Source organism: Amyelois transitella, chromosome 23, assembly GCF_032362555.1.
Source record: "Amyelois transitella isolate CPQ chromosome 23, ilAmyTran1.1, whole genome shotgun sequence".
Taxonomy (NCBI): Eukaryota; Metazoa; Arthropoda; class Insecta; order Lepidoptera; family Pyralidae; genus Amyelois; species Amyelois transitella.
The window spans coordinates 3,260,739-3,276,771 of NC_083526.1; the positions used below are offsets into that span (position 1 = coordinate 3,260,739).

General features: G+C 34.9%; 2 protein-coding genes across 2 annotated transcripts; one reads left to right on the plus strand and one right to left on the minus strand.

Moving 5' to 3' along the window:
* Positions 1-7,771: 7,771 nt before the first annotated feature.
* Positions 7,772-12,479, plus strand: LOC106133990 (piggyBac transposable element-derived protein 4). The gene is made up of 2 exons (XM_060950954.1): positions 7,772-10,135; positions 10,780-12,479. The coding sequence occupies exons 1-2, from the start codon at positions 9,790-9,792 to the stop codon at positions 11,925-11,927; spliced, it is 1,494 nt and encodes a 497-aa protein (XP_060806937.1). The 5' UTR covers positions 7,772-9,789; the 3' UTR covers positions 11,928-12,479.
* Positions 12,480-12,555: 76 nt separating this feature from the next.
* Positions 12,556-14,510, minus strand: LOC106133992 (uncharacterized). Its single transcript, XM_013333922.2, has 2 exons — positions 14,504-14,510; positions 12,556-13,661 (listed from the first exon to the last, which is right to left on the minus strand). Exons 1-2 carry the CDS (start codon positions 14,508-14,510, stop codon positions 13,246-13,248), a joined length of 423 nt encoding a protein of 140 aa, XP_013189376.1. The 3' UTR covers positions 12,556-13,245.
* Between the last annotated feature and the right edge of the window lie 1,523 nt (positions 14,511-16,033).

Sequence of the window (16,033 nt, forward strand, 5' to 3'; positions counted from 1 at the left end):
TTTCAATTTGAATTAGGTACACCGATTTTGATAATCCTTTCTTCATCATAATCACAGTAATCGTTGTCTGAAATAGTTAACTTCAGTCGTTATGTGTTTACACGGTACTTACCTACAGCAGATTTATTTTCTACCCCACTTTACTTACCTAGGTATCATTACGATACCTACTCCCGGATGAGTCCTTAGACTCACTTAATCAGAGTTAGTGATATTAAAATTACTCTAAAATAAATATGAACAGTATTTTGGGCGTATAAAAAACCAAAAAATTAAACATTTAATTTCCCTTCAATCGGGACAAATTAAAGAAACCAAAGGGAAACTACTACATCAAGGCGATTTATTATAAACTGTGGTAATAGCGTAAAAAATTATCGTCATATTCGATTCGCCTCCTCTTTCTCTTGTTATGGACCACAGCAGGAGTGAAAGAGAGGGAAAACCTCTCTGGGTGGCCAGCATACGGTAATCACGCCTAAACAATGATCTATTATTTCAGTGCGCAAGCGCAAGATTGTATTCTGAATGACTTTATCGTGTAGTGAACCTTTGGAACGTCGGATCATTACAGGAATTATAGGCGGTAATAAGTTTTTAAGAAAGCGTAGAAAAAGGTTCATAGGTGAAATGTACCTACCTATTTGTATTGATAACTAAGTAAATAAATAAATATACATATACAGGACAAATTACATGAGTTAACCTCGAAATAAGTTCGAGACTTGTGTTACGAGCTACCTACTAATTCAACGATACTATAATATTTTATAATAAATACTTATAGGTATAGATAAACATCCAAGACCTAGGCCAATCAGGGAAAGTTCTTTTCTCATCATGCCCTGACCGGGATTCGAACCCGGGACCTCCGGTGTCACAGACAAGCGTGCTACCGCTGCGCCACAGAGGCCGTCTAAGTAAGTAAGTAGCTCCAAAATTCATCTCTCCTCTCATGGGCCTACTGGAAGATATTTCTATTGAATTAAGAAGCACCTTTGTACTAGAATTACTGTATTAAATGCTCCTGTATATAATTATGTGTTCATAAATAAATAAATAAGTACCTATACATTATCTTAATTGACCATCTTAAAATTGCAAAAAAATACTTTTCTTCTGTTCTGTTCCAGTACCAGGCTTCAGGTAGGTAATCAATACAAATTCCTTCTGTTCGTAATAATTGTAGAAAGATAATATTTCTTTGTTTTAAGGCTGTATAAAATTATGCTAAAAACTTTAGTTGAAATGGAAATAAAAGAAAAATGGAGTTTCACACTGAATTGTGACGTCAATAAGTGATACCTCGTATCCAATTTTGAAAATAAATTAAAAAAAAAAAAAATAGGTGCCATATGGCAACCTACTACTTGATTATAGATTGTGCTCAACAACAACAGTGTACCTACAAGCGCGTTTTGGCTATGTTGATGATATGAAGTTTATGATTCAACTTTCAACAATTAAGCTATTTTGATGGCGATATTTTTATTATCTTATAAACAGTTATTAAAATACCAACATTCGTAATTACAGTTCGTAACAACTGCTGCGTGTAAAATCCAACGAGATGTAAAGTAGCCGGTCTTCGGTAATGGCGCCAGTTTGTCAATAATTTCCCCAGCGAAATTGGTTGCGCCCGCGCATGGAACCGTCAGTTCTTCGTGTGAGGCGTAAACTTGGCCACCGTGAAGTGTTGCCGATATCCGATAATATATTTTTGTATTTACCTAAATAGGTATGTACCTAGACATGAAAAGTCTTTTTCTGTTATTGTACATGACACAGAAAAGAGTAATTTGCTTTGAGAATCTATCAAAATAGCCAAAGTAGAATGAGTTACTTAGTTAAGAAAGTACTACATTTTGTAAAGGTAGGTAATTAATAACAAGTTCGTATGTAATTAGGTACTTACCATTCTAATAGGCGTATATATACGCAACATAACAACCCGTCGCCGCCACCACTAATGAAACGCGTGACAATTATCACAGCCAATAATTTTGAGTCAGTAATCGACGCGGGGAGGTTAGCGTTTACTTCGTGTGAGGCATCGTTATGATATTTTAAGGATAGTTGTCCACTAGAAGGATTTAAACTTTTTTTTAGGCCCTTTTCTGTAAATATAGGACATAACGTGATTAAGGCACTCATTTCCGCAGTCATAGGTGGATCTGGGTTTCTTCAACGTAACCGTAAAATTAAAGGAGTTGAAAGCGAAAAAAGCTTTGGAAATATACATATAGCATTAAAAATAAGACAAACTCAAACTACTTACAAAGTTTTTTAACCCGCTAACTGCACCGACACATTATTGCAAGACATGCCGTGTTTAGGTCTGCTGGAGTAAACACAGCTGTTACAGCGCTCGCTTAGTATAGCTCACCTTAGGAACGCAAGCCTTAAACCGAACGATAGATTTCAGGCGAGACGAGTAAAGAAATAAAGGAAATTAAACGTGTTGCTTATATTTACGGCAGGCGATCACGGCATAGTTGTTTAATAAAACAAACTTGTTGCAGTATAATATTGATTGCTCCGACTTCTTGCGTCGTTAATGTTAAAACATTGATTTAGTTAATTAGACAGGTTTAATGTGAGAAGATTAAGAAGATAAGTACCTAAGTACTTTACTAAAATTGTCTTGCTGAGAAAATCATGATTTTCTAGGATTAATCCTGAAACTTAGGATGGAAAACCCTTTGTGCATTGTAAGTGCTATATAATCAATCCATCCGGGGTATACAAAGTTAACTGTAGGTAGAATTGAGATCAAAATAGTGAGATTCCTAGCATATCGCCTTCTTAATAAGATTGTTTTTATCGATCCGCAGGTGTATAAGTATAGATACTTAAAGTAATACTACTTACTCGTACATAGTTAAGATATTAGGATCCCTACGTTCTTGTTTAAAAATGTTGATTGTTGAAATGTTGAGGCAAATAAAATTGGGATTGTTTTAATAATCCTTAATAAACCTTTATTTTTACAATTTGTTCATTATTAACATCATGCAGACCAGGAAAGTTTCTACATTAATCATATACCTACCTACAATCTAAGTAGGAAGTTACCTATAAATTGAAGAAAAGTTTACACGAAATATTTCTTCAATAGATCATTTAACAATAATTCTTTCATTAAAACTGTGATATCCGTTACGTAAATCCAAAACTACTAAGCAGTAGTCATGCTCATCGTCAACACGGGAATCAATCACAAAAAACTTATAAAATATAATATCCGAATGACCTAATTCGTCGTCTCTCCCCGCGTGCGGTCTCATAAGAACATAATAAAACCTCTTTGACGTATCCATGGCAAAATCCCTAACTGATATGCCCCTTTACTCAGTTAAGGTGTTAAGAAAGGAGTTACAGCGCGTATAAGAATGTACTTTATAGATATAAAAATAAGAGTTAGTTTGTTGTGGATAGTAGCGCTCGTTTGGTGGAGTACAAAGGCGCCGATGGGCTTGGCGGCTCCTTTGATGACGCGGTCTGTAATTATGTAAGTGTTCGAAGTTCGATGCTTGGGGAATGCGAGTTGGTTCGGATAGCGTTGTTGCTACGGATTTCTTAGTGTTTGTGTTCCGCACAATGAGGTCCTGGGTTCATCTGGTCAGGCCGTGATGGGAAACGAGCACGTACATATATTTTGTTTAAAAGCTAGATCTAAATTCAAAATGGGTAAGTTTCTCCTAAGCTCGCAGAGGTCAGATGAATGACTTCCTCTTTCCTGACCCTACTCCAGTTTTGGAGTCATTCATTCATCCTTTATCGTCAGCATACTTCATGAACCACATTCCAGGAATAATGTCACCTGGAGAAAAAACTAGGAGAAATGAAAACTTTCTAAGCAGATTGTAGCAGGATGTCAATCAAAAATATCTATTTTTTACCTACCTAAATAAAAAAAGAAAATATGTTTTAAATTTAAATGAAAATTATGAATGAATGAATGAAAAATTATTTATTCAAGTAACCAGACTCATTATGTTAGTATACTTATAACTATGTTAGTAGGCATAAATAAAAATAAAAATTAAAATAAAATTCTACAATTAATTAATTACTGCGCAGACCACTCCTGCACTGTCCCCCCAGATACAGTACAGCAGTGGTTTACGTAGACGCAATCCAGCCTGAATTGCCATTATGAAATGCCATTATGAATGCCATTATGAAAAGTATATAATGTATAAGATATGAGTACCTACGTATGTAAGTAGGTAATATCTATAATTTCTCTAAACTACCTTTCACTATTTGAATATCAATTCCATCATTTAGCTATACAACTGAACGTGGCCTTTCTGTTTGGCTCTGTCTACCCTGTAAGCGATCATCATGTTTAGGTGGGCATAAGTGGGTATATATGGTTATAATTTCTCATTAATCTGCAAACAGCATCCACATTCCCAAATCCAATTAGAAATATCGTAAATCTACGACTTCCGAAATTAACCAACTGGACATTTTCTTCAATAATTAAAAGCATTGTCATTACACTGTGACGAATTGCACCACAGCGGGTAGCGGGGCGGGGCGGGGGCGTGGCCTACACACTTCAAAGGAGCCGCTCTACGCACTACAAGAGCCCACTTATTGACGTGTAAAAGGGACAGCGGCAGAGAAAGTACGCGTGAGACAGAGACGGCAGACGTATGTTTGTAGTAGTAATGTGTACTGGTTGATTCAAGATTATCGGAATGGCGGATAGACGCGGGTGTATTCGGTAATAAAGCAGTTTATTGGTATCGATAAAAGTTTGATAAATTTTTAATAAAGTTTATCGATAAAAAAATGTTACAACTACTAATAAGATCTTAGTAAGAATAATTATATTGAAGATTGACTGTAGCCTATTCTACCTAATACATATTGTAAATGCGAATGTAAGGTTGTTTTTTCTTCAAAAATTAAACCACTGAACGGTTCTTCATGAAAAAATGTAGGTACCTATAAGTAGTACAAAAGCGAAAAAGGACAAAGGGAATATTTTAAAAAATGCCAGGAAAAAGAAGCTAATATAGGCAAAGAGCACATAAATTTTCGTAAAAATAAAAGATTTCGCGAGGTCTTATTTCGTGGCGAACAACTAGTTTATAGTACTTAATTGGATACTTATGTAGGTAAAATTATGGTCAGAATGGATTACCTAAACAGAATATCGATAATCCAGCTTCCGGCCATATCCCATCACTGACGATAAATCTGACCCGCTAAAGAAGCTTACGTCATTGACGTATTGTTTATAAATCAGAGACCGCCTCGCCGTATGAGATCAAGCCGACAACGCTATCCGACCAAATTGAATATACGTGTGTTACAAACATATACTATTCGTAGAGATTCTCTCTAAACTTGGTGCGAGAGGGATAATTAAAAAAAATTGTGCTTACGCGTTTGTGTGGTTGAATAGGTACCTTTAGGAAAGAAATGAAAAGAAATCTAGCTGAATGCATTGTTTGTTTGTTTTATAAGAACATAATTATCTACTTAATTGGCTCTGTCTACCCCGTAAGGAAAAAAGACTTATATTAACAAAGTTTCATATTTTTAATTCACATAGGCTAATGAAAGAAATGAATAAGAGCTTTTTATTCTTTTATTATTTAGTTTTTAATCAGGTCTTCGCATCCGTGTAATTTTGCAGCCAGTCAGTAGCCATGTTATTACTGGCTCTACTTTTTCTCTGTGCCCTGATCATCAAAATCGGTCTATATGATAAAGGCTGAGTGAGAAGGCTTTTTACAGGACTAATGACTACTTGAAAAACTAAAACATGTAAGTAAGCAGTTTGAGCTTGGCGCAGGAACAACGTAAAGATTTTGGTAAATACTAAGGTTCAAATCAAAATTTAGTAAGTAAATGAGTAAGAAGAAAGTACCTACCTACTTACTTACTCATACTCTTTAGTAGTACTAACTTACTTACACTCGTACATATATTTTTTTTAATTTGACATTTCCTTTGAAATTTTATGTATTAGGCTTAGGTACTTTTATTATTTAAATTTCAATGAAATCAATTTAGTCTAATCGAAACGATTTAAGAATTCTCTCGTCCACATTTCTATTCTAATTACAAGTTAGGATAATTGTGAAGTTGGCGTTATTGAAGACAATGCTGCAGTGCAGTTTGTCGGCGCATCATCTGCTCTAGGTAAAGCTTTGGAAGCGGTTTAGTTTTAAGTAATTTATTTGACGTCAACCCATGTTGTAAAACCAAAAGATAATGTGACCATCAGGTAAAGTATTAGGTAAGTGATGTTTGAAATGTCCCACAATAATACCTAAATAAAAATTCTGAATTTGATTTGAGCTTAGTGAATTAAAAAATTCCTATGGTTGATACCATTTTAAAAAACATTATTTTTTGTAGCTACTATTCATGTCCCTCTAAAGAACAAAAGTCTCCCCTTCCCTTCAGACCAGAACTCCCTTTTTATTATCTTGTTTGTATTTTCGAGTCAAATTTATTAAGTTCTTTTAATGCAAAATATTAAAAGAAAAAAAACTTTTTTTAAAACATTGTTCTGTAATTACAATTAGTTTCTACCTAATCTCATAATTTATAATTTCTTGTCATTGTCAATTTCCCACGACTAAGTTGGCCTTCTTAGCCACCATAAAAAAGAAAAAAAATCGCAGGCTTAATACAACCACGATCGTTCCTAATTCGATTATTAACAGGTCCCAGCCATTAAATCGAATTATCTATGACATGTACTCAAGAAGACAGAGATAACTACTCATTAGATGTGATATGACCAAAATAGATAGAACTATCACATATCTTCCAAGCCCCTTTCTTTCGCACAGGTTTAAACTTACCGAGGGCGGGGTAATGGATCAAGTTACGTTGGTTTTGGGTTAATATAGCAAGATGCTGACTCACGTAGGTAGACGGTATATCAAAGTGGTGAAGCGCACTATGGTTTCCCACGATCGCGAAATTGATAAAGATGTTTCAATTTTCAGATGAGATATTTGGGTAAGAATTAAATAATAAGTTTACGAAACCATCCATTAGTAGCCGGTAGGTACATTTTTAATTTTAATTATTAGTTCGCTTTATCTGATAGGATCTTCTTCATAGTTATGGAATAGAATAGAATAGATTTATTTTCAAAATTGGATACAAGGTATCACTTATTGACGTCACATCACTTAAATCTAATAATAACTACTAGGTACCGCTTACAAATGCATGTTTTCATAGTTTTAATAGTTAAGTATTATACTATTATTAGGTATACTCTGTCTACCCCACAAGGTATATAGACGTGACCATATGTATGTATTATACTAAAATTGCCTTAACAAAAAAATTAGAATAAATCTGCATCCATACCAAAATCGTGACCTTGACAAAATCGGAAAGCACAACAGTTGCAAACCCATTTAGACCGAGTTCCGACTCGAATCACAGCCCCGCCTACCCTCCGTTCAGTAATTAACTATCATTTATCTTTGCGCCTCTGTCAAAATTGTGTCGTTCGTTCGAAAACATTTTAAAATGTTGCCATAATTAGGACCACTTGATTAATTTGACCAGAGCGAGTTCGAACGTCAAATTTGCCTTTCAAGGTGTGAATTAGACGATTTTTCTCGTTGATAAAGGCTGACGGATGTGAAACGTACTTTTGTGAGTTAATTATCCATGGTTATCTGTTAAATTTATTTAATTACATGCTGTTGTAGGGTCTATAGTAGATGGATTTGCGGTGGACGTTGGACGTTGTTAGTGATTAATGATTTAACCGATTCATTGCGGATGGCACGCCTGCCGTGCCATTACTTTCTTTTACGTGTGGCGTAGGGCGCGGGAGCCGTGTCATTTTTAAATCGATGATAACTCCTTCAAATTAGGTTTTAGGGAGATCTACCCAGAACAAAATTGTCGCTATTTTTCATCTAAATCAAGGTCGTAGCCTTCGTTTCTGGTAATTGTATGATTTTATTAAAAGCAGGTGTAACCAACCTTTTCAGATGCTTAAAATTGCAATTTAATAATACCTAGGCTACATGACTCAATTTTGTTTTGTTTAAATATGGAAACACCTCTAAAAATAAGCCCACTAGTAAAAGAAATACCATGATTACTGAAGAACTCTTTGACATAAAGTCACACTTTTTTGGCGAGTCCAAAACGTTCCATAGAGAAGGCTACCTAGGTGTGACGTCACTTCTAAATAATATGTATTTCGTAGGACACGTGCGTGAACTTTATATGATAACTATGTAAAATATTGTGTTTATGGTATAGGCCTCTTAATAAAAGTTGCTTTGATTTTAATAAGTTACCTTATGATAATACAATTTTTTGCTTTTTCTATAGTTTTAAAATGGACTTGCCCAACTAACTTCAAATAATCTTTAATATAAAAATGAATCGCTAAATGTGTTGGTAAGCACTGTGGTAAGCGCATAACTCAAGAACGCCTGGACCAATTAGGCCAATTCTTTTTTTTTAATATTCTTCGTAGCTCAAGGATGGTTTTTACGGCGAGAAAATGTATGTACCTCGGGCGAAGCCGGGGCGAGCAGCTAGTAGTTACAAAATTAAAAGTGTGATTATTAGTTTCGGTTAGGTAAAAATTTATGTATTATGAAACATTATTTCCAAAACTCTACTCCTGTCATGTAGCCTATTAGTTATGGAAAAATACCACGTGCGGTTCAATATGGCTAATATGAGTCTTATTGCACACGACACTTCATGTCCTAAACAATGGAGGATCCCTGCCGGAGAGATAACAAATTGCATGTCCCTACGAAGTACCAACAATGTAAAATGACCAGTACGTTTTGTACAATATGGTCCATTTTTGCGTGGACAGATAAGAAAAAGGTCCTAAAAAATTCGAAGGTGAATGTTTTCTCATCTTTTGTGAATTAGTTCTGTTTTGCTATCCTTGGTGATCAGATCTGCGTGCGTATCGATGACATTGAGATCGTATATCTGGGCTTTCGACATTTGTGTTGTGAGGACTGTGTTACTGTGCTCTGATCTTCGTAAAAAAACGACTGCTGCTTGTATAACTGGACTCCGTGATCTGCCAATGTGACGACTCAGCCTGTGTACATAAATCTCTGCTTGCCGTAAACTTCATGTAAGTAATTTTTTCATGCCTAATCTGTAGTGTATAGTTAAAAATAGTATATTAATAAAGAAATTGTATTCTAGTAGATACCGTATTAGGTACTTATTGGGTAAGTTACTCTTATTGGTACTCTTAACTCCTATAAGAGCACACTATAAGGTAGGTACTCTTTTGAACAGAGTAAACTTTGTTCAAAAGAGTACCTATCTATGTATCCAATGGAGGGATCCTGTTTGTTCTCATGATTAAATTTATCATAATATGGTTTGTCATAAGGCCTTTCTCATAATTTTTCTAACATAATAATTGATTCACATAAAGTTTATTGCTATAATGCTTGTGTAGGCATAATGTTAGTTTATAATAATGAGTTTTGCTATAAAATAGTATATCATAATGGGTTTGTCATAACAGTTATAGTCATAATCATAGTTTATTATAATTTATTTAGTTCATAAATTCTATTCTAACTCTATTTTAAACCCTTATAAGTGGCTAAAATTTGAATAAGTTTTTTCATAAGATTTTCTAACGAGAAAACGAGAGAATTTTGTTGATGGTTTCCTGAACCTGAAAATGTAAGACATTAACATTTCAATAAGTATTTTCACTTTAAATTACTTAAAAACACTAGTATAGGTTAAGGTTCTTCGAACTCTTCGGAGCCGCCATCCGCCATGGATCCTTTGAATCCAAGTATTAATCTGCCAAGTTCGCCAAAACCTGGACCATCATCGGGTATAAATCCTTTGGAAGCTTGCAGTTCGCCGCAATTCGGTACATCAACTTCTCTGGATCCTTTGAATCCGTATATGATTCTTCCAAGTTCACCAACACCTGGACCATCATCAGCTATAGATCCTTTGGAAGCTTGCAGTTCGCCGCAATTCGGTACATCAACTTCTCTGGATCCTTTGAATCCGTATATGATTCTTCCAAGTTCACCAACACCTGGACCATCATCCGCTATAGACCCTTTGGAAGCTCGGAGTTCGCCGCAATTCGGTACACCAACCGCATTAGGCGATTATCACACGGCACCGCGCACCGCCGCGGAGGGCGGTGGCGGTAACGCGGATTTCGCAGCGGTGCACCGCGCGGTAAGGCGGTTTACGCGCCTGTACGCGCGGATGGATTTAACGCGGTTTTGACCAGTTTGATTGCAGACGCTGGCAAGAATGGACGCTGAAGTGGTGGCAGCAATCTGGCTTTTATGGCGCAGAAAGAAAAAAATAAGAAGATACTGGGTTCATCCATTTTTACGAAGCAGAACTCTAAATGGGTCATTCATGTTATTCTATAAAAGTTTGAGAAAATACGAAGATAATTTTTTTAATTATACGCGAATGTCCACTTCTTCATTTGATAGCAGAGCGACTTTGAATCTCTGAAATAAACTTTTCGACATCGAAATCCATTTTTAAATTGCGACACGTCTTGCTTCCACGATGTTCCGCGCGGTTATGCGGTGCCACGTGTGTGAGGTGCCGCCCCTCCGCGCTGCCGTCCGCGCGGAGAGGCGGTGGCGGCGAGAGCACCGCTCGACCGCGCGGTCGGGCGGTGAACATGTGTTTAGTATCAACGGATTTAGTAGAGGCTTATGCGACATGAGATCCGCTTCACCGCCTGCCGCGGCGGTGCGCGGTGCCGTGTGATAATCGCCTTAGATCCCTTAACCGTAGAATTAGGAAGAATGATGTCTCCACAAGAAACTATGCCATTATACGATATGGAAGGCTTAGATTTTATTGGTGACGAAGAACTATACGGGATTTTGACCGGCAATAACGACGACACATTGGATGAACTTAATAGTGCAGATCCGAACGAAGACACAAATATTAGCAATTCTTACGAAAATCAACAGGCCGAAGAGGAAGAAGATACTTCTCCAGAAGAGACGACCGGGTGGTATCCGGGTAATCCTACAAATATGTCCAATATAATCTTTACAGGGACAAGTGGTATGTTGCCGCCACATGATGTAAACGTCAAAAGTCCTTTGGACTATTTCTTTTTATTCTTTAATTCTCACTTTATAAATTTAATTCTGGAGTGTACTAATAAGTACGGTAACAAACTAAAAGCAACAGCGACTACTCCACGCGCTCGTTTTCGCAAGTGGACTGATGTAAGTGTAGCCGAATTCAAAACTTTTCTCGGTCTACTGTTGCTGATGGGGACAATTAAGCTAAATAGACTAACAGACTATTGGTCAACTCATTATTTGTTTCGTCTATGTGTACGTCAATTTATGTCGAGAGATAGATTTTTTTTAATTTTAAGAGCTTTAAACGTGCAAAATAATGAGAGAACCCAAAGTATATTTAAAATAAAGTCGTTAATTGATTTGTTCAATGACACGATTGATTCGGTATATTATCCATTGAGAGAATTAACTATTGATGAATCTCTTATTTTATGGAAAGGAAGACTTCGTTTTCGTCAATATATTACAGGTAAAGCCCATAGATACGGTATCAAGTTGTACATTTTAGCCGACGCTAACGGAATTATTTTAAAAATTCACGTGTACGCAGGGTCTCAAGATACACAAGTAGGCGGTAAAAATCATATTAAAAAAGTTGTACATCTTCTTATGAAAAAATATATTGAAAAGGGACATTCCTTATATTTAGATAACTTTTATACCAGCGTGGGGTTATCTGAGGAGTTATTGTGTAAAAATACATACGTAACTGGTACCTTAAGAGCAAACCGTATTGGTAATCCAACGGTAGTAAAAAATATAAAATTAAAACCAGGAGAATCGTGTATAGTACACAACTGGAAAAAAATTGTAGTAACCAAATGACAAGATAAACGGGAGATATTGTTCATAAGTTCGGAACACACAAGTCAATATAAAGCGACTACTAGTCGCCGTGTACGCACCGTCAAATACAAACCGGCCGTACAAATAAAATATAATAAATACATGCGGGCAATAGACCGACATGATCAGATGTTAAGTTATTATTGCTGTGAGCATAAGACCCTGCGCTGGTACAAAAAAGTTATTATACATATAATACAAATATGTCTAGTAAATGGCTTTTTGCTTTTTAACGCAAGAAACAAAGGAAATGAAACAACTTTGTACAAATTTAGAATGGATATAATGGAGAAATTACTGCCAATGCCAAATAGAACAGAACTTTCTCGGTCTCTATCAGAAGGAAAAATACATTTACCTGCCAACTTGCCAAAGAAAAATGGCAATACCCTAAGAAAAAGATGCAGAGTGTGTTATTTGAAAACCAAAAAAAGAGTTTCTGTTTTATTTGGCTGTCCTGATTGCCCCGGATTTCCGGGTCTATGTATTGATAAATGTTTTAGAGAATTTCACAAATATTAGCATACTGTATTGTGATTGTTAAAAATTACAAATTGTGTTATAGAAGATTTTTTAGTTTTTTATAATACTTAACTTGATTGGCAAGAGGCTACTCACTATAATTTGATTTTGCTGATTTTCAAATTTAAATGTTTAATTAAAAAAAAATACGATCAGTCAGGTACTTATTTTAAAAATACTACTGACAGTACATACTGGTTGTCTACGGACTTCTGAACTATTTTTGTAATCACATGTTCAGTTTACTTTTATAAGAAATGGTCAATAATAATAGAGCAAAATTTGTGAAACACCATTTTTTTTTTGTAAAGGATATTGATTAAAAACTGAATAGGTACTGATTAAAAAAAAACTTCTTAATCATAAAAATCAATCTGGCACTTTACTTAAAATATCAGTCTCCAGTCTCCTTTAAATGATATACAATCAGTCTTATAATTTAAGAACAATGTCAGTAGAAAAGATTAAGATGATCCGATTTGCATTGAGCGGGATGGCGGGATAGTGTTAAAAATATTGACCATAACTCAATTGTATACGGTTTCATTTAGGTTACTGCAAAAATGTCTGTTACTGAACGAAAACTACATTGATCTATGTATTTCAGTTCGCCAAATGCAAAAATACTTGGAAATATTATTGTGTACTTAAATTTCCCGCTCAAATTGATCGAACCGGCATATGTAACTTTTTTAAATATATGGTTTTCATTTAAAACCTAGTTTCATTAAAAACTCTTTTCTAATTTTTTTTATATTGTACCTACTTACTAAAATTATTTTCTTATCATATCCAAAATTTGCTGCATTTTTATATTTCTGTCATATGGCTTGAAGCGCAGCAATTCATTTGAAACCAACTGGCCAAAATATTTACATCCATGGATGTCCAAGATAGTTGGGACCTGATCCTCATCTTCCTTATTTTTTTCTATATCCTTTGCACTGCCCGCCATTGTATTTTCTGTGCAAATTGCTCTATCCACCATTACTTTTTCTGTACATGTTGCACTATGTACCATATTTTTTTCTGGGCACATAAAAATATCCTTTGTTTTTATATTTTGTGTAAATTCGAAGTTGTCCCTGTGTAGTAAATACTTTTGCGAATTTGGCTCGAAAATTTCGTCATCAGATTCGCACTGAGTTTCAGTTTCTGTCTCGGGAATGTACTTTCTTTTTCGCCGTAATTCTTAAACAATAATAGGCAATAGGTAATTAGAGTATAATGGCAATATTAAGCAAATTAGGATTTTGAATGACTGAGATTGAAGGCACCCGTCTATTTACTCTTTTTCTTAAAATGTAAAAATCTTATTCCATAGTGCCCTAGTAAACGACTCATAGTATTTTTGGTACTTACATATAAGTTTGATAATTTTTCCTTTGGTAAATTCAGAGAAAAATTGATTACCGCCGAAAGTGGCCACTTTTGGCGGTAATCAATTTCCCTCGGCGGTTTTGAAAGGAAAAAATATGAAACTGCGAAAAATACTATGTGTTATTTACTATGACACTATGGGATTAGATTTTTAAAATATGATACGGAATTTATAGACGAGTGGCGCTAGTTTCGCTGCACTAGTCGTCTTAATGACTTAATGTATCATATGACAACCATACTAGTAGTATTATAAATGCGGAAGTTATCATGCTTGTAATTTTGTGAATTTGGATGTTTGTTCTCAATCACGCTGAAACGGCTGAACTGATTTGGATGAAATTCTGAACGGGAATAGTACAATCAACTTAAGCTTAGACAATGTATAAATTTGAACGCGGGCGAATTGCGGGAAAAAAGCTAGTATTTTTAATAAATATATACCTATTAAGTACTAAATCAAACTTGACAGTTTATCATTACGTAGTGTAAATAAGTTGAAATTTCTTGTGAGCAAAACCAAAACAATAATTACAGAACTAACTTAAAACCTCATTTAGTCAAGCCCACATTCCTATAAAACTATTCAAACCATTAGGACTTAAAAATAAGTTCAAAAGGTTTTGCACACCTTCATTAGAAATGTCACTTACCTTCCATTTTCAAAAATACACTTGTTATGCCACTTATAATCACTTGAAACAACGTTTCTGTATGTTCGCGTTAGATTTCGAATGTCAACTAAAAGTATGTAAGCCTAAAACATGTAAAAACTGGTTGAAATACTGTATTCTTTTCCACATGGCTGAAGACACAGGAGGCGTGTCATGTAATCGTATGGCGCTTGACCCGGCAGCCGTGTCACATAGTTTTTGTTGAACGCCATTAGTAAAAGTTTGCAAAATTAGGCATCGCAATGAATCGGTTAAGTATGATTTCTCGTGGTTATTTCGGTTAGGTACTATAAATTTATAACTTGTTTTGCTTTCAAGGTTTGGCGTTTATCTTTAACTTTAAATTAAGTACCACAAGAACTATTTCTACGAAAGTCATTTCACCTTTTTGAAGTGTCTTTTCAGGTTTCTTTGCATTCAGAAATTTCAGAAAGAAATGTTGCCAATTTTAAATTAACAAATTCTCAAATTCAGTATTCGTACCTATAGTTAATATCAAAATAGTACCTAATTTTCGTATACCTTAGCCAGTGTGGTCAAACATAGATTATATAAAACATTTTAAAGTGGACGAAATTAACATAAACAACACATTCATATTTTTACTACTTGAACAAGGGTTACCCAAATTATCTTGCACAATGGGCATTTGGGAAGTAAACCCATAATTTGGTTTTAACCCTCTCCCAATTGGCTTTGTCTAAGTATTGTTAGCTACACATAAGATAATGCTTGACCAGAAATATAATATAGGTAGGTACTAAGTACCTATACCTAAGTACGTAGCATAAAATAACACATAACCTAACGCCAGTCTTGTTTAGTATGGTTCTAGTTATCACACTATAGGTGCATCAATGTGAAATCAACATACCTAACATTATTCAATGTGATATAGGTATCTACTTATTCAACTAATTGGTGTTGGTAGGTATATGAAATGAAACGCAGAACTAGGTACTCTTTTACTTCTGCTATAGTTCTGGTCAACTGTATCAATAGGTATTAATAATTAATGTTTATTTACTATTCGTTTCTGTTGAGTTTTTACTTCAATCATGAGATTTTTTATGCCTGCTTAGCACTTATTGAAACTGAGGCCAAAGATTTTCTCTTCTTTTCTTCATTCTTTATTTTAAAGTAATTTTTCTTTATTTTAAATAAGTATTAGGACCACCAGATTTTGTTTTTTTTTCTGATATAACGCTGTTTGTATACACGTCAATATTTGCGTCACTACAAATTCCGGTTGGCTTCTGCATGTTCACTAACCTTTATGACACCTTTTCCGTAGGTAGATCGATGATTCATATGTTGAGTGTCCATAAAAAATAAAATAAAGTGTTTTAAAAATCAATAAGTACCATTAAAATTGTACATTAGCCGAGATCTTTTTACAATGCAACATTTTGCGCTGAAGTGGTTAACCGAAAGATTTTATGAGTTAACAATAAACGCTAATGGTCATTGCAATGCAATATTAATCTGAAATGAACACAATGTGCCTGG

Coding starts and splice junctions, on each gene's coding strand:
- LOC106133990 (XM_060950954.1), top strand. CDS start 9,790: ATGGATCCTTTGAATCCAAGTATTAATCTGCCAAGTTCGCCAAAACCT. Junction 10,136..10,779: donor CGGTACACCAACCGCATTAG/GCGATTATCACA, acceptor TAATCGCCTTAG/ATCCCTTAACCGTAGAATTA.